Consider the following 24,599-nt stretch of genomic DNA (forward strand, 5'->3'; position numbering starts at 1 on the left):
ACAACATCCCAAGTTAATGTTTTTATTTTTTTTATTTTTTATTTTGTATATGTTTGACTTTCACAGTTTAAATTTTTATATTTTATTTTTTTATTTTATTTTAAGATGTTTAAGGCTTGAAAACTTCAGCAGCATGATGCAATTTCATTTTTTTTTCCATATAACGTTTTTAGTTCTCCACTTGGAGATTTCTACTAGTTACTAAGTGGGATCAGAGCTGTGTTTCTTTGTTGCTATATGTATTTCAGTGTAAATAAGCCATGTAGGGAGCACCTTTACTTCTGTACGGTGCTGCACTCAAAGAGAATGTCTTCTTGGGGGAAAAAGACATTTCAGCAAAAACCTCAGAGAGTGCAGAACCACAGTGTTTGAATAAAAAACTCGGGAGCACGGTCAAAGTCTGCCTGCCAAAAGCAAAAGATTTTCCTAACTGTCAAAGCAGTATTTTTCTTTTAAGATGAATAGTAAATTCAAGCCCTTTTGAAGAAGTATCATAATGATTAAACTCATTTCAGACTTGCAATCTCCAGTTTTGGGTCTACCTGAGCATCAAATAAGGCAATATAGCTTACTTAGATAGTTTCTGGTGGTGAAGGCATGCTCTCTGTGTGTGGGTGGGGGTAGGAGGCTACCCTTTTAAAATTATACTGCTACCGTTTAATGCTCCACCTAAAAAATGGGCATGGTCTAAAGCCATTTAAACATTTCAATTAAAGAATAGTCATAGTGTCTTTTTCAAGTGACCAGTAATACTGTTCATAGGAAACTCTGGTAATAACCATTTGTCACAGTCTCCTAAGAGTAGTGGTGGGAAGGTCATGGTTTATCTACCCAAAACAGCCATCTTGGTGGAGATTTGATAACTGAGGATTGCTAAATTGTCTAATAACAGTTAATGTTGGGGCTGGAAAGGGATTGCTGCTTGTAAGTTTAAGATCTTACCCTCACCATGACATGTACATGAACCTAATTTTGAGTTCACACAAATGTTATTGGATCCACAGGGGTTAGGTTGATGATGGCCACATCCAAGGTAATAGTAACTGACAGGAGTATTTTATTAATTTACAAATAAAAAATGTAATTTGACAGTTCTCTTTGGCAGATACAAATACTCTCCAGATACCCTCTTTCTTATATTGTTGCTGGAAGTACAACAACAAATTATTGCTCTCTAGCTTTCCCACTGCAAGACTCCCACTTAGCAGACCACCGACTTTCTGTTTCAGCTATATTTGTTGGATGTATTGGAAGCAAGTAGTTCTTTTTTTTACAGCATCTAATCTTATTTTTATAAAAATGAATCTATAAGATAGAACACACATGATTTACGTTCTACAGAGTGAAAAATCGAAGCCAGAGCCTTTACTGCTGATAGTAGAATGGGGCCTTAAATTCAGCTTTTAAGATCGAAGCTCCAGTGCTCTTTGGAACATATTATACAGCTTCTCTTTCCAGGGAACGTGTGAATCTCTCTCTTCACCAACTGAAGAGAAAACCTATCAAAGGAAATAAAGGTTCTTAAAATGTTGCCAGGACAGTGTGATGGGGAAAGCATCCTCTTAAGTATCCTTTTAAGTGATAATAGTTTTTTTTTTTTTTAATTCAGCAGGGGATATATCGTCCACATGTGTTAACTTGGTACATATAATACAGGAAGTATAAAATGTATTTTAGGAATTTTTAACATCAGACATTTGGAAATTTGCAGCAAATTTTAGATATAGAGTCAGAAGCCAAAAAAAAAAAAAAAAGTCACTGGGTAAGCAGTGCTGTTGGATTGAAAACATTTTGCTTCCTTAATGCTTAGCTTCAGCTCATCAATGAGAAATAAAGAGGAAATGGATACATTGAATAATAGCTTCTGCTTTCCTTTCTATGTGCGAGTCGTGTGCATGAGAGACAGGTGCATGAAGATGTATGCAGCCTCCTGGGACTCTGTACCTATTTTGGGGTAGGAAGAGGTATTTCTAAGATGCCTGTATTATCTATTGCTGCATAACAGGTTACTCCAAACCTTATTAGCAGCTTAAAACAATAAACATTTATCTCACATGGCTTTCATAGGTTTGGAATTTGGGAGCAGCTTAGCTTGGTGGTCTGGCTTAGGGTTACTTGTGAGAATATAGTCACGATGTTGGCTAGGACTGCAGTCATCTGGAGGCTTGCCTGGGGCTAGAAGATCCTCTCAGGTAGCTGCTCACTCATGTCTGGGAAGTTAGTGCTGGCTGTTGGTGAGAGGCCTCAGGTCTTCATGTGGATGGACCTCTCTCATTGTGAGGTTGCTTAAGTGTTCTTCTAACCTGACAACTAACTGCCATCCATGAGCAAGACGGAAGCTGTAGCCTCAGAAGTCACTGTTGTTTCCACAATATCTTCTTGGTTACACAGGTCAATCCAAGAGTATGAATGCCAGGAAGTTGGACTCATTGGGAGCCATCTTGAAGGCTGGCTACCTCAAGGCCCTTTTCTACTAAAAAAAAAATTATACCAAAGGGTGTAATTTCAAAGACTGCAGAGTTTTCCTCTTTCTTTCTTCCTTCCTTTCCTTTCCTTTCCTGTCCTGTCCTGTCCTTTTTCCCCTTTCCTGTCCTGTCACTGTCTCCCCCACCTCTGTCTGCTGCCTCTTTTCTTAGAGTACAGGAGCAGAAGAGGCAGGAAAATGCCATGACTTTCAGCCAGGCTCCCTGTCCTATTGCGGAGGTGCCCAGTGTACTGGCTGCTGTCGCTGTGTCTGGAAGCTTCTCTCGTTGCTTCTTTTTCTTTTTCCTACATCAGCTTCCCAGCTCTGTGTGGGTGGTTGCTACTTTGTGAGAAGCAGTTGGTATTTTGAATTCTCCAGTAATTATTTCTGAAGAAATGCACATTATGGTTGTTTGGCAGCAACAGAGTGAAGTTACACAATTTCATATCTCTGCAATGAAGTCCCATCTGGTAGCATGTGCTCTTTCTCTCCTTGCTCTTCCTGCTGTAATAGCTTGGGATTGTAGGAGTGCTGTGGGGAGGGCCCTCTATGATTTCTGTCCATGGTAGGGGGTTTCTACTCTATTTGAAACGTAACCTCAGACATCCAGATGGTTCCAAAACTCAGAGACATCTCATGGGTGAGAATAGAAGACTTACTCATTGTTAGCTCTAGTTCTCTGGAGAAGGCTTTGGCTTTCTGGTGTGTACACATTTCTTGAATAGTGGGCCCCGCTCTCTTACCTTATCCAAGTCTTGGCCATCAGAGGATAAGGTTTGGGTCTCTTTTAAAATAAAATAGCATAAGATGCTGGTTCGGAAATTTGAAGTACTTAATTCATTCCTAGTACAAGTCTTTTCAGTTTATCACATGGCTTTCCGGATGATTCTTTACCTGTGGAATGTTATATTTTAGAGTGAGGCTCTCTGAGGAGTTAGGTTATCTCCGAAGAATAACATGACACCTGGCACTCTGTCTCTTAAAAAAACAATTACCCCCACCCCCAAATCCTTAGTTCTTGGGTAATGTTTTTGTTTGGTGTTTTTTTGGAAGGTGGGGAGCAGAAGGTTTGACAGTTTATTGTTTGGGTTCAGTCAGGAGTATGTGTGTGTTGATGTTATTTTTCTGCTTTAAAGTAGTAACATCTTAAATTTCTGGCATACCTAAGAGGATGTTCTGCCTTTCCCTGCCTTGACTCACCCAGTTGGAACCCTGACCTGGGGCCCCAGTTGTTGTCAAGGGAATGTGAGCTCTGCAGCCCACACCCTTAGGTTCTACCCAGCCTTCCTGGAAATGGCTTTCTTGTTCTGTTGTCCTGTCCATGGCCAATACATAGTGTTCACTTCAACTCCATTTTAAGGCTGATTGTGCCTTGATTAAGTGGCTGAGAAAATACAAATATAAAATGTATTTCAACTTTGGGGAATGAGTGGGACTGAAAAGTCAAAGGCATGAAACTGGAAGAAAAAAAAAAAAACCTTAAACTTGCCTAAATGCTAATATGTACCTTATTAACTGTCTCCTCAGGTCAGACCACTAGCAGAAAGAGTGACACAAGTGCCAGAATCATACTTGTTTCCTTCCTGAAGCCCTTGATTCAAACCTGGGAGAGTAGTGGGTAGGAGGGCAAGACTAAGCATCCTTTTAAAGGAGGAGAGGTCTTCAAAGGGAAAGAGTCAAATGAAGAACAGATGTTAATTTTTTACAGCTGTTGTATAGCGCTGAATGGCTTTATCACTAATAAGTACTTTTTTCTTAAAAAGGATTATCACCTGAGTAGGGTATCCTTTATGTATCAGGCATTTGCTCAGCAGCGGATATTGATTGAACATTAACTCTGGGGCACTCAGTTTCTGCTCTGGATTACGAAGGGGGCTAGAGTTTGAGGCCCCCCACAGAGCTCAGAGTCTGGAGGGAGCTAGCTGCCTTCTATTTCCCAGGCCTCTTGGCTCACCCAGACATTTTAGCAGCAAATAGGTAGTTTTCACAGCGAATAGGTAGTTTCACAAGGGAATGTATGAGGGATGTCTTGGAAGAAAGTCAAATGTTAAAAAGTTAGAATTAAAAAAATAAACTACCTCCCCAAACAACAACAAAAAAACACACGTCTTTTGAGTTTGACAGTTGTCATATCTCTAGGATGGTTCATATACTTGGCTATATCTTTTGAAGGAGAGAGGAGTGATATGATTTTTTTCGCCTCCTTTTGTAAATAAAATTTATTTAGAACATTGTAGGCTTCCTCAAGAGAAATTTAAAAACCCAAATTGGTGTGATGGTGACACCTACCACCTCTCTCAAGTATGTGTCTTTTCAAGTGACACACATACGAGTCTATTTAAAGCATTTTCTGAAATTTAAGTCTGTGGTGTAGTAGAACACGTTATTAAGTATTTCAGGACACCGCTTCTGCTCTGTTACCCTCTGAGCTTCTGTGTGCTCTTTTTAAAAGATAGTTTTATTGAGATGTAATTCACATGGTATATAGTTCACCCACTTAAAGGGTGTATAGTTTAGTGGTTTTTAGTACATGAATAGAATTGTATGACTATTAGGATATTTTATTATCCCTTGAAGAAATTGTAGCAGTCACCCCCTCCCCCGCCATTCTTCTCCCATTCTACGCTCTAGTACTAGGCAACTCATGATCTGCTTTGTGTCTCAATAAAGTTGCTTATTCTGAACATTTCGTATAAATGTGTAGTCCTTTGTGACTGGCTCTGTTCACTTACCATAATGTTTTCAAGGCTTATTCGTGTTGTAATATGTATTAGTACTTCATTCCTTTTTTATTGTCGATTAATACTCCACTGTATGAATACACTATATTTTGTTTACCCACTTTATCAGTGGTTGAACATTTGAATTATTTCTACTTTAAGGCTATTATAAATAATGCTGCTATGAATATTCATGTTCAAGGTTTTGGATGTATGTTTTCATTTCTTTTTGGGTATATGCCTAGTAGTGGAATTGACTCTTTCCCTTTGAAGACTCTTCCTCCTTAGTAACTATTTCTAATATTTTGAGGAACTATCTAGCTTCCTCAGAGTGGCTGCACCATTTTACATTCCTTCCAACAGTGTATGAGGGTTTCAATTTCTCCATGTCTTCGATAACATGTGTTATCTGTCTGATTGTAGCCATTTTGTAGGTGTAGAGTGGTGTCTCCTTGCAGTTTTAATTTGATTTGGTTTTGATTTGGAATTTTCCTAATGGCTAATGATATTGAGCATCTTTTTATGTTTTTGTTGGCTGTTCGTATATCATTTTTTAGCAAAATGTTTATTCAGATTCTTTGCCTACTTTTTAATTGGGTTATTTATCTCTTTACATTGAGTCCTAAGTATACTTTATGTATAAGAGATGCAAGTTCCTTATGAGATATGTGGTTGTTAATGTTTTCAGTGTTTTCTCCTGTACTGTGGATTGTCTTTTCACCTTTCTGAGGGTATCATTTGAAGTATACAAGTTTTTAATTTTGATGTTCAAATTGTCTATTTTTTCTTTTGTCCCTTGTGTTTTTCATGTCATCTAAGAAGGCTTTGCCTAAGCAATGGTCTTGGGAGAAGTACAGGTGGAGCAGGTTGGGGTTGGAAATAGGAATCGTGTGGTGAAATGGAGACGAGAGAAGTGTGTAGAAGGGGATTAAGTTTTGGGTAAGAAGAAATTTTCACTTAATAAGAAGGATTCTGGGCCTCCGAATATCAGTTTTATGTCTTTATATGTTTAAATTGAGTAAGGACGCAAACTTTACATATTGTTCTTCCCCTTTCCCATAGGGGTTTCATTCTCTTCCCGGGGTGGTCTGCCCAAGCGTCTTTTCCTACCACACCCATGTGTCTTTGAGATCCTCCCACATTAGTACATACAGGTCTACTTCATTGTTAACACCCATATAGTATTCTAGTGTAATGTTGAACCTTAAATTATCTATCAATCCCCTGTGATACTTTATCATAGCACAAAAAATGTGTGTAGGAACCAACACTTAAGTGCACATCCTCATCCTTGTATAAATGTGTGTTTGGCCTTTGTATGCATAATTAAAATAAATTCCTAGCAGTGGAATTGATCAGTTAAAGAATTTATTTATTTTGGATTTTAGTAGGTATTGCTAAATATTTCCTGAAAGATTCCATGATAAACTTTCCACGAAATGTATGAGAGTACCTACTGGACCCCTTACCTAGCAACTGTTACTGAGCATCATCAGTGTTTTAATTTTTATAAATCTGATGGGTTAATGATGGTATCCTGTTTATTAATTGTGTGAAATTGAACATATTTTTTAAATGTGTTTTGACCATTTTTTTAATTGCTTGCTTGTACCCTTTATCATATAGAATTTATACTTTATTTCGGTTGTTCAGTGGAAGGCACCAACAACAGTATTATTTTACATGGAAAATGAGGAGGAGGACTTATGGTTTGATTACTCACTACCTCCAATTTTTAGAGTCCTTAGGACATGAGATTCTCTCTATGTATTCTCTTTAATTCTCCTTTTGATTGCATGAGTTTTTGACTGTAAAATGCTCTCAGTCACCATGAGTGACACAGTAGTCAGTGCTTGACTTCCTCTCTTTTCTTCCTTCATATTGATCTCTCACTTTATACCAGGTCTTGTGGGAGGCAGGCAGCTTATCTGGTGTGTTGTGATGATGACTCTGGAGTTTCCTGCACATCTGATGTGTGAGCTTGTCTGCCAGGCCTTCACAAAACCTGACTTCTGAGTGGGGCCAGCCAAGGCCAAGGTCACCTAGCAGCCTAGCAATTTGGCTTACCCTTCAAATCAATGTGCTTTAAATGGTTATTAGAGGAGAAGTGCTTCATGTAAGTAAAGAGTGGGAAAGGGTCTGCAGATTTAGGTCAAATTTGGCTGTTTCCTGGCCTTATCTTCACTCTGTACAGCAAACCTGAACCACCTCCAGGGAAGGAAATTATTTACTCAAATTCGTTCATAGGGGTTTCATTCTCTTCCCAGGGTGGTCTGCCCAAGTGTCTTTTCCTACCACACTCAGTGTACTGACAAGACTATTTCCCTCTCTAATTTACGCTTGATGTTTAGTGTCCCTTTGGTTTACCCTTCAGCGCAGCCTTAATGTCAACATGTATGAAGTAAGGTGACTGAATTTTCTTTAAACAAACCTATTTGAATTTGTGTTTTAGGGAATGTTCTGTCTCAACAATTTAGTTCACACTTAAAATTGCTTAAAACAGCACTTGCAACACATTCCTTTTGAATGTTCTCAGAGGTGACGAGTTTTATTCTTTGTTAAAATTTCTTTCCCCAGTAGCTTGAGTTTTTAAACCTCAGTGTAGTGATTCAGAGTGGGGATTGAAGTTAACTATAAAGTCATGAGAGGAGCCTTTTTGAGGACCCTCAATACAGTCTTGGAGCAGTGGTTCCTAAATGCAGCTGTTGGGCTATGGATTTTCTTCACTGGACAATGCTCTCACGTGATTTTTCATTGTTTCAGAGTCTTCATGGACCCTCTGAAAATTTATCTGAGAACTCTTTCTGAATGACTATAAAAGACATTAATTTTCATGTATTCATTCTGAGACTTTGTTTTAAGGCTTTTTCTTTATGCGAGAGATACTATTTGTGGATGTTGAGGTTAGAAAGAGGCCAGTTTGTATGTCTGTGTAATACAGGAGGTCTATTCAAATTTTGGCAGCTTTACTTTACATTTCAGGTACTTAGAAACCCATAAAAGGGACCATCTGTAGCTAAAGGAGAGGAAATGGTGGACAGATCTGAAAGGAGCTTGCAGAGAATGTTTCACCACAAAGTTGAAATCTGAGGAGAAAAAGTCAAGCATATTTGAGAATAATGCCAAATCTGAAGTAATATACATTGTTTTTCAAGTGGTTGCCATTTTATCTCTTCTAAAATGAGATTATGCATGTGAAAGCAGTTAGCCAGTAGGTTCTTAGTACATTAACTGATACATTTCCAAGTTTCAAAAATATTTTGTGATAATAGCGTTTCCCCTCTTCTAACGCTTTCAAGGTTTTTCATAAACTTGTATTTTTAACCCTGTATTTTTTCATTATAGCAGAATGAAAACCAGAATGTCAGGCTGTTACCTCAGTCTTTAAAATTTTGGCTTTCTATGCTTTTTCTTTAAAAAATATTGTCAAGGGGGAGTAAAAAATCTCTTTTCATATGAGAATAGTCTATATCCTGAACAAGCATAAAAGGCACCTACTGTTTTAGAGCATCCGTGGGTGCTTCACACAACCTTTTAGATTTAGAGGAGGCTGTTTATTGAAAGGAAGAGTTTCATTAACCACAGCAAATGTGGCAGAAGTGGAAATGTTGTTCTATTTTTGGATTTCCTCTGTGTTTGCTTTGAATTCATCTACTGATCTAATCTCTGTGTTCACCAAGCCTCCAGGCAATGCTGTGCTTGTCAAACTCATCAAATCATTCTAGGGAGAGAGCTTTTTAGTACCCTGGAGGAGGGTTTTTAAGGAATACAGGATTTTTGTAAAAATGGAAGAATGACTAGAGGTAGGTTAGTTATGTAACTTTTCAGATGAAAAGCTAACTGACAGCTGTGGCTAGAACTCTTAACTGATGGGAAATTGGGAACTGAAGCCTATTGAGAATGGATGTTTTTACTTCTTACTGAAAGTAACTTGTGGTGTGATACTTGACATTTAGGTTCTGCTTTAGGGTAGCATTTAAGCGTGCGGAGTCAGCTGGTACTGGAACACTTGCTGATTTAGAGTGTAAATGCAAATGAATCTTACTCAAACATCCCTTTTTGAGTTATGTGATTAGTTTGTTTTCTTGTTTTACTTTCTCACAACTCCCCAAACTGGTTTAAGTCAATGAGCTATCCTCACCCACCCATTCCCACCTGCCCCATCAGTACTTTTTGCTGGTGACTGAAGATACTAGACCAAGGTGCAGTCTGCAGTGATAGGTGTAAGACTGGGCAAGTTTACTTACCTAGCACCTGGCCTGAGCTAGTCAAGAAATGTCCGGGCGGGTGTCTTCCTGAGGGAGCGTCTTCACTGCCTGCTCAGGCTGGGAGGCAGAATTTAGATGAGACGTGCTTTTTTCCCTCCCCATTCGACCATGGTGGGTGGCATGCTATCTGATGCAGCAGGTCCCAAGAGCTATAGGTGGAAGCCACTGCCCAATTCCAGTCACAAAGGGGTCATGTGAAAAGATGTGTGCATGCTTTCAAAACTATTCCAGCGACGCTCAGTTTTTGATCCTGGATTAGGGTTAGGAAGTAGGAGCTAGAGAGTCATCTCATCTCTGAGTTTCCTTAAAATGATGAGATACTAAGATAATAACCAATTTATTCAGTTTTTGATGCTACTCTGTTGTTATTTTAAATTTCTAAGTCAGAGAAGCACTATCTTAGTTTGTGCTTTAAAGAAATACCCTTATTATACCTTCCTGATTATAGCATTTCTCCTAATAAGACCCCAATTAAAAAGGATCTTTATTTTTCACAAGTGATTGAGAGAATTCCTGGTCAACTTAGAGACAGAACTTCTAAAGAAAAAATAACACTATTGTTCTATGATTTATGTCTTAGTAAAATAACGGCTATTTGTTTTTAAAGTCATTTCTGTATCTGCTTTTTCAAATTAGTTTTTTTTATTTGATTCTTTTAGTTTTTAAGTCTACAGAGGAGTTATTCAGAGCTGGCCATGGTAGGTTTTTCATTTAATTTTGGAACAGTCTGATTGTTTAAATTCTATTCTAGGGAGGAGTGAGTACTTGTTTTTAAAGATTAAAAAGATTAAAGATGAAATCTTTTAGATTTAAAAGATTAAAATCTGTTTGCTGCATGGAATTTGGACCCTGAAACTGTCAGGCAGTTCATGGGAATTGTGTCAGTGCAAGATCAGATCCCTAGACCTAAGCTGTCAGTGTCTAAAGTTTCTTCCAGACCAGTTATTTTAACCTATGGACTTTTAACATCATATGAATATGCTTTGCAGCACAGCTATGCTCTATTTAGCCTTTTCCCAAGTAGCTTTATTTGGTATAGTCATTTGTATAACTTGGATAATATACATACACAATTTGGAATGGGAGAATTCATTTGAAGGTGTAGTACCATAGCAGCTGTCCCCTTCCAGGCTTCACTGCCATACTCACCGAACCTTAGAGATGCTTAATAAAAGCAAAAAAGGGAAGAGCATACTGTTTATGTAGATTCAGCAAGTAAGATTATTTACCAGTGCCAAAAAGATAATTCTTTAATAGATGGCTTTTGTGTTTTATTTTAGAATCACAAGAAGTTGATGAACAGCTGATAGCAGAAGTGGTTGAAAAATGGTCATCTGAGATTTGTTCTAGACACTCAGAAAATGAGGTATCACATCAGGCTATCGATTCTTACTCTGTCAAGGATTTCAGAGAAGAACCTGAACATGATATTAGCAAAATTTCAGTAGTGAGGCCATTTTCAATAGAAACCAAGGATTCTGTGGATATCTCAGCAGCTCTTGGAACAGAAGCAGCATATGGCTGTGTAACTGCAGTCACAGGTGAGGCTCTGCCTTCTAGCCCGCCAGAAGCCATCCAGGACAAGGTGATGACAGAAGGCACCATGGGGGTTACACTGGAGGCTTCCACAGAAGCTGATCTAAAGTTTGGGAACTCCTGTCTGCAGCCTGTGCTTAGTAGAAGCAAGCTCAGAAAGCCTAAACCTGTCTCTCTGAGGAAGAAAACAATCGGCGAGTTCTCAGAAATGGAAACTGCTATGGAGGGCATGCCTCTCCCCCAGGCAACCTATCCCGATGAAATGGATGGGAACACAAATCCTTTGCTAGGAGATGCCAGGATCCAGAAATTTCCCCCTGACGTTAAGGAAACATCAAACACTCCCAGTAGTGACACCAATGATTCAGGGGTTGAGCTGCTGGAGGAGTCGAGGAGCTCACCTCTAAAACTCGAGTTTGATTTCACAGAAGATGTGGAAAATGTAGAGTCCAGGAAAGGCCTTCCAAGAAAACTTAGCAGGAAACTCGGTAACAAACTAACTGCCAAGGTACAGAAAGATGGCATCAGTAAGCCCGTAGGCGCCAAAGGTGTCGAACCACCTCCGGACCCAGCCACAGATGATGCTCCTCTTTCTCAAGCATCTTCTAAATTGGATCCTAGTCAGTGGGATAACCCCAACTTCATTCGCTTTGGGGGCCACTCCATGCTGCAGAACTCCCCTCCCCTCTCCTCTAAGGGCTCCTACCACTTTGAGGAATCGGTGGATCCTTTTAAACCAACTATGACTTTAACAAGCAATGACTTTTGTTCTCCTGATGGTAATCATGTTAATGAAATCTTAGAATCACCTAAGAAGGCAAAGTCGCGTTTAATAACGTGAGTGACGATGGGTATGGGTGTTGTGTTCTGTGTACACTCTTGAGAGTTTGGCAGCTGGCCGCTTTGGGTTTTGGTGAACTGAAGTTATCGTGGAGGTGCAATGTAGCAGGCACAAAGCTTATAACTTTATTGCAGTCTTCACTATTCTGTCCAACTTTTCTGTGGAATCAGAAATACCAAAAGTTTTCTTTTTTAGATGTCTGCCTGGTTTCTGAATCCTCAGTTTATTCAGCTGAGCACTTCCCCGCTGCCTCGCCCCCCACCTTGGGTACTTTTTTCCTGTTTGTTTGTTTGTTTGTTTTTTAGTGGCATGAGATAGGTAGAGATTTGATAGTTTTCAGAAATCCTATCTGGGTGGTCAGGAATCACTTTATATACAGTGTCATGGTAGCTACCGTCTTCAGATTCTCTATGGATAAAACAAAAATCCCAAGCCTACAAATTACCTGTCAAGTACCAACAACTTGTAGAAAATGGTCCAGAAGGGTCTTACAGAAGTCTTTCACTTAAAACAGAAAGCTGTGCTTTTTGTTGGAAACAAACATGCTACTAAAAGTTGGTGAGAATTTTTATGTCTTTGTGGTTAGCTCTGGTTCCATCAGTAAGGAGGTGAATTTCCAAAAAGAAACAAGAATATTTTAAACGATGACATAAATCTGACTAAATTAGTCTTTTTTCGTGTATTGTCTCCCCTGCTCCCCTTCACTTGGGAAATCTAGAGCCACTCTTACAATGTCCTTGGAGTTTTAGAGTGATCACCTCAGGCCATATTCAATGTCAAATTTCAGTTTAAATTTGTTACAAAATTATCACAAAACTTGAGTCAATGACAATATATCCAGTTTGTGAGTGACCCAGTGATGTTTTGCTAAAAATGAAATGAGAGACTAGTGTCATGGAGGATGAAATATAAAAAGGGAGGATGAGAAGAAGTACTGTATTTCTAGTTGTCGCCGTAGATCAGTCAGGGAAATAATCTTCAGCATTACTATGACTTAAAGAAAAATGCTAGATGATGCGGTGAATTATTCTAAAGGGAAAGGTTTAAAGAGCAGAGAGTATCGATCAGGACCAAGAGGCTTGAGCAATGTAGGAATCAGTTCTTCAGCAACCCCAGAGTGTCTAAGGGGAATAAAATGTCATTAGTAGTTCTTGATTTTTTCTTTGAGTATATATGAGCAGGTTAAATGATTGCTGAAAAATATGATTGATCAGGAGTCCTCCAAATGCTCTCTGTGGCTAAGGTTAGTTACCTTTGTCTAGATGGTGCTTGGAAAATGTGTTGGCCCGGTCATTGCCTTGGTGCTTCCTGATATGGGGTATCCTAAATATGGGGTGCTTCTGCCTAGCAGAGTTGATAACGAGTCTGTTTGTTTGTTTTTTAGTGGCATGAGATAGGTAGAGATTTGACCCTGCCTTTCAGTTGCATTTTGAAGGAATGTAGCCAGTACATTCATGTTAGATAAGATGAAGGAGGGAAATTTATTTTCAGAAACAAGAAGCCAAAGGGAGGGAAATTTATTTTCAGAAGCAAGAAGCACCCTCTCTTGAGTACTACCACTCTTACCTGGTAGCATTTTTCTCCTATTCTGTTTTTGATGAGTGAACTTCTTGTTCTAATATACCTTTAGATATTTTTAAACTCTTATGCAATCAAAACTCTTGTTTCCAAGGGTGCTCAACATCTGTGTAACTCTGAGATTTTGTTTAGCAACTCCCTTCATTTAGGAAAGACTGAAAATATACATGTGGTCGTAGAATCTAGTGGAGAGTTGGAAGTTCTGTTAGCTGGTTACTTGTGTGACTTTTTAAAAGGTGTATAATTGGCGTCTCAGATTCTGTGAAATGGAGACATCATACATATCTTCTGTAAAATGGGATTTTGTGGACCAAATAGATATATAAAAATCATTTTAAGTGTCTAAGTGATACATACCTATAGTAGATATAAGCATATACATTTTCAACTATATTTAATTCGTGCATTGCCTTTAATCTGGATAACTAGACAGTTAAGAGTAAAAGTGCTCAGCAGTGAAATGTTGACTTTTTCATCTATATATTTGAATATGTGGCAGTTCTGAATGTTTCTACCACTTTTACTCCATTAGAGTTGAGGTTCCTGATAAATCATTCACTCACCAGTGATAACATTCATGAATATGACATTTTTAATTTGTATCTCACCTTACAGAAAGAATTTTTCAGGCTTTACATCTATCAGACTAGAGATAAATATTCCAGGCTTTACATGATTTTTTTTCTCCATCTGTCTGTCTCTTTCCTGTCTCTAATTTTGTTGGTGCATCAGGACTACTGAACAAGTGAAATTTCTCTGTTTTCTGTTGTAAGTACTCCTGCTGTCATTTTGTTTGTCCCTGGGACTGTTGGCAGTTCTTCTCCCACACTCCATCTTTTCATAGCATGTTGGCTTCCGTTTCTGAGTTTGACCTTCTAATGATTTTTTGCATTTCATTTGCCACTCCATGAGTCAGCTTAGCCTTGCAGTTGTCTGTACCTAAAGAAGTGGAGATCGGCCTTCCCACCTTGGGTGCGAGAGCTTGCGTTCCCTGCCTTGGCACACCTCACGTGGCGCTTTGATACTGAGTGCTGGCTTGGCCCCAAGATCATCCCAGCAATGGTTTGAAGGACTGCTCTGATACTTAATATTGGAAAAAGTTGGCTTTTTTGATAGGATAAGGCTGCTGGGTTGGAGTAGGGCAAAATTTTACTGAGTCAACTCGAGTTCGATGGCAGGGGTGGCACTCAAGCATTAGGAAAGAAAATCATGAACTAGATAGTTTTTGCGTACATTTGGTAACATATGCTTGCCTTTTTTTTTTTCATTCCCCACACAAGAAAAAGTTGTAAATTATATATTTTTTGTCAGAGTGACATTACTAGAAAATTTAAGTTCATTAATATGGAACAAAATCTAAACTAATCTTTGGGTCACAAATTATATGCTAGTTTAAAAATAACAGGTAGTTTGAGCTTTCCCTAATTCCAGCCATGACGTTCCTTTCTATCTTACTACTTAATAAGAATGGTAACAGTATACGCAGATATTATTTTTATACTTTCTGTTGACCACAGTTCTTCTCTGTTAGTGCGCAGGTCTGGAGCTGTCTTATCAGACTTCTATGGCTTTTAGTGCAATAAAGAATTTTTAAAGAATCTGGTCCAGCGTGGTAATTTTTCTAATGAATGGCAAAGCCAACTGAGTAGGGATCAGATGAACCAAATATCTCTAGGTGCTAAGGTTGCCCTCTGAAAGGCTTTTGTAATTAAAAACTGTAGGGATCAGAGTACTTGTGTTTTAACATTCCATATAAGCATGTGAGGAAGTCTTTTCAGAGAATGAACTATAGTTCTTTGCTTGCCCTGTCTCTTGGAAGAAGATTCAGAGACATAAAAGGTGTTCCCATCTCTACCATGTAGATGTATGACTTGTGTGGTGCTGTATGCCTTGGCTTCTACCTGCACACACTGCTATCTCTGCTCCATCTCATAACCTGGAAGTTGTCAGTGTGATTCCAAACCAGCTTGGTTATTATTTTTTTTTATTCCAGGAGTGGCTGTAAGGTGAAGAAATATGAAACGCAGTCTCTTGCTTTGGATGAGCGTTCTCAGGTAAGTCTGTGCCTACAGTCTCACTAAGGTGCATTACCACTGGATGTGAAACCTCTGAGGCACCAAACAGAGAGAATATTTGAAATATTGGTATAGGTTTTAAGGAGGTGATTGACTCTAATGACTGGATAATAATTGTTTTCTAAGTCAGATGGTTTTTTAACTTACCACTTTCAATAAGATAGGAGAACCTGAATTGATAGAAGTAGACTGAAAATGCAAATTCAGAGAGGAAAAGGAATGATGTAAATTTCTGATTAATAAAGAGGTGTTCGTATCTGGTGTTAAATAGATTGTGGGATATGAAATTATTTAACTACATTGAATTAAGCAATCTCAATATCTAAACTAGACCGGATATTACATCCTTTACAGTTATTTAAACTTACGCTGAAAAGTTTTTAGACATCACCTGAAAATATAATGGGATACATAGATTTTTTTTTTTTTTTAATTTAGGAGGTATATGAGCAAAATATTTAAAAACCATTTGCTTTGGACCACTTAAACTTCTCACTTATAAATTTAGGCTAGAAAAGATTAATTTTTCAAACCTCAGATTCGAATTTCAGAAGCTAGGTTTTAGAAAATACATTTCACGATCGAGAGTCTCCAGCTTTCTCCTTGATTTGTATCCAGATCTGTGGTTAACTGTTATCAAGTATCTATATGGAATGGTGGCTGCTCTGCCATTCTTGAGCTGTCCCTCTTCTCACTGTTTGTCCTCCTAAATGGTAGCATCTTCTCTGTTGCATTTTCCAGGACGAAGGAACAGTGATCTCCCAGATTTCAGACATTTCTAATAGGGACGGCCATGCTACTGATGAGGAGAAACTGGCGTCCACTTCATCTGGTCAGAAATCAGCTGGGGCCGAGGTGAAAGGTGAGCCAGAGGAAGACCTGGAGTACTTTGAATGTTCCAATGTTCCTGTGTCTACCATAAATCATGCGTTTTCATCCTCAGAAGCAGGTATGGAAGCATATCTTCATCTTTTTAATGTACGTAAGCATAGCAATGCCTGAAAGCCTGAAGCAGGAGGCGCCTTAGAGAGATTTAGAGAATTGGGTCACTTGAAGGATGGATTTAGAATGCTGATCTATGCTTTGCTGCTTTACCTAGAAAAGAGACACAAAAGGATATGTTATCACATTACCAGAGACATATGGATAATTGTGGCAAGATATACAGGAGACACTGATGTGAGACTGCTTGAATTTTTTTATAATTTATTTTAATGTGACCACATCTTAAAGTATAGTGGCCTGTAATCATGTTGTGATTACATGTGATTGTGCTCATTGTTCAGCTTACAGAAATAATAATAACTAACACATATATTGCCTTCCCATGCGCAGGCATTGTTCTAAGTGCTTTATATGCATTAACTCATTACTCCTCGCTAGGTATTCGCCTCCCCCCGCCATTTTTCAGAGAAGTAAAGTGAGACATAGAAGTTAAGTAACTTGGCCAAGGTCACTTATAAATGGCTAATAAATGGTAGACCTCGTATTCAAATTTCAGCAGTCTGGTTCCATAGTCTTTTAACCACAGTGCTAAAGTGTGAAGAGATTTTCATTTCGCTAAACTTTTATAAATTTTCCTGTTCACAGATGTGGTAGACTGAAATTGATCAATGCCCTATAAAATCCTTCTTAATGCTTTAATAAGAACCCAGACTAACTGCGCTGAAGCTTCTTGCTATTGGACTCTTAGAACATTCGAGAGCCAAGGTCCTCTTCCAGGTCCCAACTTATATCTGTGGCCCTAAACTTGACTTGTGAAATGTTTAGAATCATGTTCCTGACTACATTAAACATTATTAAAAACTCAGATTTTCAGCAACATAATTTAATTTGAGGCTTTTGTACTTAGAATTTAAAAAATCGTGATCTATCATCAAACCAGAGAAATAGGTGGGAACCTGGACTTTTTCTAAGTCCAGCCTCCTCCCCACCCCCAGGTCTCAGTTTCCCATCTATAAAGTAAATGTGCCAGGCGCTGTTCCGGATTTCTTCCCAGGCCTCTTTCCGCTCTGACGTCTTTGCCAAGATCTCGTTTGCCTTTTCCCATTATACCCCGTTACCCAGTTATGTGGTCTAATCCTTAGTACTTTGTACCTACACATATTTCTTTTATTTGAAGTACCTTTCTTTGCCATCTCCTTTAAAAATTCTGCCTATCCTTTCAGGTCTGTCTCAAAATTGTGCCTCGGCTCCCAACACATTGTGTTTTATGCCCCCAACACATTCATTTTCGCTGTTCCTGTTTTGTGTATTGATTATAGAAAGGCATCTTTGATAAATTTCTTAAAGTTAAGGACTGCGAGTGGTTCATCTTTGAATTTCCTCTAGTGCAGGTGCATGGTAGATATTTGTTGAATTATTCTTTTTCACTAAGAGGAAATTTCTTCAACATAAATTTATAGAGCTGGGGTTCTATTAGATACAGTGCTGTCTGCAACGTTAGTGAACAGCTAGTGTTACCCTCTGTGTAACTGGTTAGCCATGTTGTGAGAGCAAACAGAGGCCATGGTCATGCATGGATGGGAGATGGATGTGGAGGTGGATGGGTGCACTGTCTCAGCCAGGGCAATCAGAGATCGTTGACTAGGGAGAGTCACCTTTGAGCTAGGTCTTGAGAGATACAGGCGTAGATGTGCACCAGGGAATGAGAATCTTTCTCAGGGATGGGAAGGAATCTGCCATGTTGCTAAAATGCCCAGCTCTCTGTGAGTACAAGACAAGTCGGAAAATGAGATAGTACTGAGGAATTTGGGCTCGATCCTATAGGTGTAGGGGAGCCATGGAAGGTTTTTAAGCAGAGTAGTGATGGTCACATTTGCGTTTTAAGTAATTCACTATTGACAGATAGAACTTTAAAATAGTAATTCGCTATTGCTTTGTGGAAGACTGTAGTTTTAAACTTTTGTGTGCCTTTCCATATTTTAAAATTATCTCCAGTGAGTACATATTTATTTAATTAGAAAAAGCAAGCATAGTGTTGTTTTTTTAAATATTGCCTCTAGTGGTAGAGTGGGAGGTAGAAAACAAATTTAGTTTTGCAAGCATTAAATTTAGAGCTAATTGTTTTATCTGCTACACTAATTAGATTGAGGCTACCCTTTTGGGCTGGAATTTAAATTCACTCAGACTTGGTAATAAAATAACATTCAGTGTTATGGTTTCCTTTCCGAAATAGTCCCGGGGTTAGTACATGGACACAAGAGGGCAGGCTTGCTGTTCCTTCCACCTGTAGATTGTACTCCATTTATGGCCAACTGTGCACTCTTCTTTCTTCTGAATATTTTGGACTTTTAACACAGACAACACAGTGGTCAACAGAAAGCCAGTGCTCTTTTGACAGTCTTGAAATACTGTTCATGTCTTCACAGATGTCATTCTGGGCCTACATTGGGGTTTCCAAGTGTCTTTCGTTGGGTAGGAAAGGAACCAACTTCTTGGGATGACTACAAAAATGACTTTCTGTGTTTTAGGCATAGAGAAAGAGACATGCCAGAAGATGGAAAAAGATGGATCTCCTGTGCCTGTAAGTTCCTAACCTTTGGGGTGGAACTCATTTTTTTTTTAAATATTTATTTTGAAGCCCGTGTTAAATCATTAAATAAATTCTAGTCACTGTTTGTGATGGGGGTGAAATATAAATAAAACACAGCTTATTCATTGGAAGGGTTCATAGTCTCTCCTGAGATGACCTAGGCAGCACCCACTAGCTGCATGTGATTCTGAGCACTTGAACTGTAGCTAGTGTGAATTGAGAAGTCCTGTAACTATAAAATATAACTAGTTTTTGAAGACTTGGTACAAAAAGAAGGAAAATAAAATGCCTCTAACTTTTTACATTGATTATATGTTGAGATGATAATATTTTGGATCTATTGAATTAACTAAACTATATTATTAAAATTAATTTTACCTGTTTCTCCTTACTTTTTAAATGTGGCTACTCAGAATTTTTAAATTACATATGGCTTGTATTATATTTCTTTTGAACAGCACTGGTAGTAGATACAAAATGGAAACAACGACACCCGGTGGTGAATGCTATAATAGAAGGTATTCCCGGGGCTGTGGGAGCCAGTGCTGCCCGACTGTGTGGCAGGTGTCAGGAAGGCTGAACCTGAGCTAATAAAAAAAAAACAAAAACAAAAACAAAAACTTTTAGACATACAAGAACAGTACAAAAAATTCTTGTAAATCTTTCACCTATATTCCTCAAATGTTAACATTTTATATAATCACCGTACAGTTATCAAAATCAACTAACACTGACTGATACAGTATTATTTAATTCATAAACCATATTTGAATTTTACCAGTTGTCCCAATAATGCCTTTCTTCTAGTGTCAAGTCCCACATTGCATTTAGTTCTCATGTCCTTAGTCTCCTTTAATCTGTGACAGTTCCTCAGTATTTCTTTGTCTTTCCTGACTTTGACACTTTTGAAGAGTACTGGTCAGTCGTTTTGTAGAATGTTTCCATTTGGCTTGTTTTCAGCATTCACTGTTGGGCTGTGACCCCAGTATTTCCCTAGAGGTAGTATGAGCAAATATGAGGGTAGATAGGTGGAGGAGAGCCTGTGGAAGCACGAGCGTATGGAAGACATACACATAACACGTAGAGACTTGGGACCATTGTCCCCTCACAGGGCCTCACACATTAGTGATTTTTGTTTCTGGATAAAATCACTTTTGTTTAGAAATTCATTTGATCCTTAGCTTTTTTGGAAGCCAGGTTATCTAATCCCAGTGCAGCTACTCACAGACTTCCACCTGGGTTTCCTCATCTGTGAGAGAGGGGGACACTTTCTATCCCCACTTGTGAAAAGATGAGACTCTATACTCCACTACCAGATCAGCCTGGTTGTGCACTTGGGGAAACCAGTTTCTTGTAAAGTTTTCCAAGTACTATGGGAACACTTTTGAGTATCTTCAGTGTGTAAAAATAGCAAAAAGATGATTGAAAAAGGATGTCACGAATAGACCAAACATTGGTCTGTGTGGCTACAGATTCAGGTGGTTTACTCAATTCTTGAAACAAACTTCTGGATTAAACTTCTGGATTCCCAACTTACTCATCCGTAAAATTAGTAGCACATATTTACCTCATCAGAGTGGTTGTGAGGATAAAATGAAATGATAACATGAAAGATTGAAGCTGTAAAGTGCTAGGCTAATAGAAGGTGGTGTGATGTTGATAGGAAAAGGGTGAGAAAGAGAGAAAGAAAGAAATACGGAGAATACTTGTCTCTAGGCCCATCTGGTAAAGAACATATTTTATGTTGTGATCTTTTCAAAGTAACCCAAGTTGAACTTCCTAAAATAAATATCTACTTAGAATGTTGAAAAAATGTTGCATTAAGAAATTGTAATATTCAAAATATTGAATAAAGAAATCTGTTTAATGTAGTATTTACTTTTTAAAGTCTCTCTGGGTTGCTCTGGAGCACATTTCTTTTGCAGTCTCATGCCCAGAGTAGGTGGTGGCGAGGGCAGAATACCTAAGGCCAGAGTACAGTGAACAGTGGGTGTTAGGTCTCTCATCTTGCTTCTCAGCTATTGGTCTGCAGCATTTTTCACTTAGGAGTCAATTTATTTTTTTAAGAAGTCTCAACCTTCTTAAAAGATGAGCTTGTTTGGCTTTTCCAAGCATGTCTCTCTGTTAGAGAAGTAGCAGGGGTGATCCTGCTCCATGGATTCAAGGGCAGCTGATGAGATGAGCACACTCAGCCTACTGCAACATATTAGTGATGCTGATTCTCCCACTTCAAGGATATGAGCAAAGAGAATTATTTTTTGACATCCGTGCTCACTGTTAACTTGTAGCCAGGACTCCATTGAGTTCTACTGTCTGTAGACAGATCTTTGTTGGTCCTCAGTTGTAAATGCTTTGTGGGACAGGGAGAAGGATTAGGGGACAATGAAATGGGACCTTTTTGGAAGGACATGATTGATTGATTTAGCATCTTTATTAATTATATAAGATTGCCCAGCCCAGGAAGAGGTCGTCAGGCCAGTTCTCTGTGAAGGGAGACTCTGTAGGCTTTCTACACTGTTTGATAATATAAAGGACCAAGGAATATAAAAAGTTAAATCCTAGGGGACTGGAAGAGGTGGCTCAAATAGGCCACAGCATGAATTCCTGCTCTGCTCTTATCACCTCATAAGAGCTGTTGCATTTCGAGCCAAGAGGCTTGTGGCATGTGGCCAGGCAGAGGGGAGTAACCCGGGGGATAGCTGCAGGCTGCAGAGCCCACTTATCTGAAAATATTTGCCATGGTCTGAGATCTGATTTTCTACCTTCAACTCAGAATTCTGCCTTTCCAGACACCACATTTGTTAATATTAAGTTGTTAAACAAGCAGGCAGACTGAATTTGTTTATCCCCTCAACAAATGAATGAGATGCTGAACTCCAGAATAGATGTTGATATTTTCCTTACTAATAAATCTTTTGACTTATTTCCCAAATTTTTGCTAACATGATGGTCACAGGAGGCACAGGAGGCTATTTCCTAGAGTTGACTCAACTTGAGGATTCTGACTTAGAATAATAAACACTCACAAAAGACATTTTTTAAATAAATGTATTAGTTTAGAATCAGAAATGTAACAACAAAGATGACCCAAATGTGTCAGCTTAATTTAGTACATTATCTCCCTGTCGGCAAATTACATGAGAAGCAAGATTATGAGAAAGCCTCTTGATGAGAAATGTGGCACAGGAAATTAATGGGTTGATTTGAATGTCCTGAGGTTTATTAGTTCTATACAACAAACATTTATTATCTCACCATTTCTGGATCAGGAACCCTTGGACGGTTGCTGGGTGCCTCTGACTCAGAGTCTCTCACAGGCTGTGATCAAGGTATTGACCAGGGCTCGGTCACCTCGGGGCTCAACTTGGGGTGGATCCCCTTTCAGGCTCACTCACATGGCTATTGGCACATCTCAGGTCCTTGCTAGATGTTGATAGAGATATCAGTTCCTTGCCATGTGGGCCTTTCCATGGAGCTTCTTATAGAGTGGAATCTGGAGTCTTTTTGTAAACTAATCTCAGAAATGGCATCCCATGACTTAATCATATTCTGTTCTTTAGAAATGAGTCATTAGGTAAGCCTGCACGCAAGAAGAGGAGGTTGCACGAGAGGGTTAGTACCAGGAGATGGGCCTTATTAGGCTGTTTTAGAGGCTGCCACCACAAGTAGCTTCTTGCTCTAGTGATAGATCTATCTCAAGAAAGAGTGTTTCTGGGGGTACTTTGGACTTCTGTCAGCATAGTGGGCTGCCCTCCCCCAAATGCTACTAGAAATAGGCTCTGCCAGCTTGTGGCTTTGCATTTCCCTTTTCTGTGACCTAAGCCCAGAGTTTCTATATTGGGCCCGTATATGAGGTCTGTGAAGCTGTATGCACAAATTATGTGTGTGTGTTTTAAGCATTTTTCTAGAGAGAGAGTGAATCTATAATGACCCTGAAAAGTTTAAAAACCACTGGTCTTAGTTGATCTTGGACTTTATGTTTAGTCTTGGTTCAAATAAGATGCTAGAGAACTGATTGATTTTAATCAATAACTAATTGATTAGTTATACTGACATTTAAGATTATTCCTAGGTCATTTTGGCTAGCATTTTGGATGTCATTAGACAGCTTTTTTTCCCCCATGTATACAAAAAGTTTACTTATATAGGTGAGGGGAAATAGCCCAAAAAATGCCTTCTAGGAAAGAAAATAGTACAAAATCTATATTCTTGTGAAAAACAAAATGCTAACCAAAAGTGACTCTAGAACCTGATGTGATGAGTTTATGCTAAAAGCAAGCTGGTACATCATAAAGCGAAATGCTACCAGAGGGAACTGAAACCTTAATAGCAAGAAGGAACCAAAAAATGGAAGTACAGGTACAGATCTTGACCTACATGCGGCCACTTCGTACAGGAGCACATAATGGTGTGCACCTGACAACATTGCTGGGTTACCACATAACATCACTGCAGAGCATTTGACATTCCTGATGATTCTGAATCATCCGAGAGTGGGGGTGGGGGTCACGGTTCAGATATATTCGCCATTTCTGCTTCCTTAGGCCTGAAAGTTAGCGATACATTTTAGGAACATTTCCATCTAATGTGACTAAATAGAGACACACAAAGCAGCAATATGTAAAAAAAATTGATACTTTTTTTGAAAAATTATTTACATGGAACACGTCATCCCCAGAAACCCTCTGAAAAAGGAGGCATTAACCATGGTTAGCTTTCTCTTTCATGCATGTAATTCTTTGGTGACTGACCACTATGATTACACTGTCTCTTTTTGGATAAGAAAACTTCTCTAGGCTATCTGTTAAACAGAAGCTAACTGCCGCCTCCCCCGCCTTTCTGCCCCCATCATCATTAGAACAAGTTTTTCCTTTAGATAGCACTGTAACTGGATTTATTTTTTAAAACCCTCCTGGTTTTTTTTTTTTTCCCAAACATATTTTTAAAGATTGCGATCGATTTAGTAATGAGGAAGTTATTGAAGAAGTATTTGGGATTAAGAAGCTGAAAACAATGTATTAAATGTAACCTTTTCCCCAACTCAGGGACTGTTGGAGTCCCCTATGGAGAAAGCCCCCGTGTCTGTGGCCTGTGGAGGTGAGAGCCCCCTGGATGGCATCTGCCTCAGTGAATCAGATAAGACAGCCGTGCTCACCCTGATAAGAGAGGAGGTAAAGGCTTTCTTGTTCTGTCCACTTATCACTCCATTTCTTTGTAAAGCCCATGTGCCAGCAGGCAGATTCCATCTCTGTTGGCCTGAGTTATCCCTGGTCAGAAGTTCTTATTTCCCACAGCTTGTTTCGCTCATATAAAGGATTCCCACATTGGTACTGGAGTTCTGACATTCTGGCGTCCAGGGAGAAAAGCTGATGCTTTGAAATAGCCTTAAGAATTTTGTATACTTCTTTGTCTTTTAGCCTTGAAATTTTAAATATAGAATTTTACCAACTTTATCCACATATGTGACTAAATCAGTGCCTACATTTTATGGAAGATATATATGCTCATACATAAAAGTTCCTTAAATTCTAGACTTGCAGTAATATAAAATTGTTTCCTACCTTCCTCCATTCTTTAATTAA

General features: G+C 38.8%; 1 protein-coding gene across 19 annotated transcripts in view; it reads left to right on the forward strand.

The window, feature by feature from the left end:
* The window catches only part of TACC1 (transforming acidic coiled-coil containing protein 1), an 89,242-nt gene that overhangs the window by 50,107 nt on the left and 14,536 nt on the right, over positions 1 to 24,599 (forward strand). For 3 of the 19 annotated variants that reach the window (XM_039853731.1, XM_039853745.1, XM_039853740.1), the window contains 6 exons: positions 10,733 to 11,825; positions 15,401 to 15,461; positions 16,224 to 16,431; positions 18,956 to 19,008; positions 22,287 to 22,346; positions 24,063 to 24,188. In XM_039853731.1, coding sequence (XP_039709665.1) covers positions 10,733 to 11,825; positions 15,401 to 15,461; positions 16,224 to 16,431; positions 18,956 to 19,008; positions 22,287 to 22,346; positions 24,063 to 24,188 — 1,601 coding nt within the window. Of the gene's footprint in view, positions 1 to 10,111; positions 10,151 to 10,732; positions 11,826 to 15,400; positions 15,462 to 16,223; positions 16,432 to 18,955; positions 19,009 to 22,286; positions 22,347 to 24,062; positions 24,189 to 24,599 lie in introns of all 19 variants that reach the window. The other 16 variants (XM_039853746.1, XM_039853734.1, XM_039853743.1 and 13 more) reach the window with 10 other exon arrangements.

The sequence above is a fragment of the Pteropus medius genome, unplaced genomic scaffold (assembly GCF_902729225.1).
Source record: "Pteropus medius unplaced genomic scaffold, Ma_sr-lr_union100, whole genome shotgun sequence".
NCBI classification, from domain to species: Eukaryota; Metazoa; Chordata; class Mammalia; order Chiroptera; family Pteropodidae; genus Pteropus; species Pteropus medius.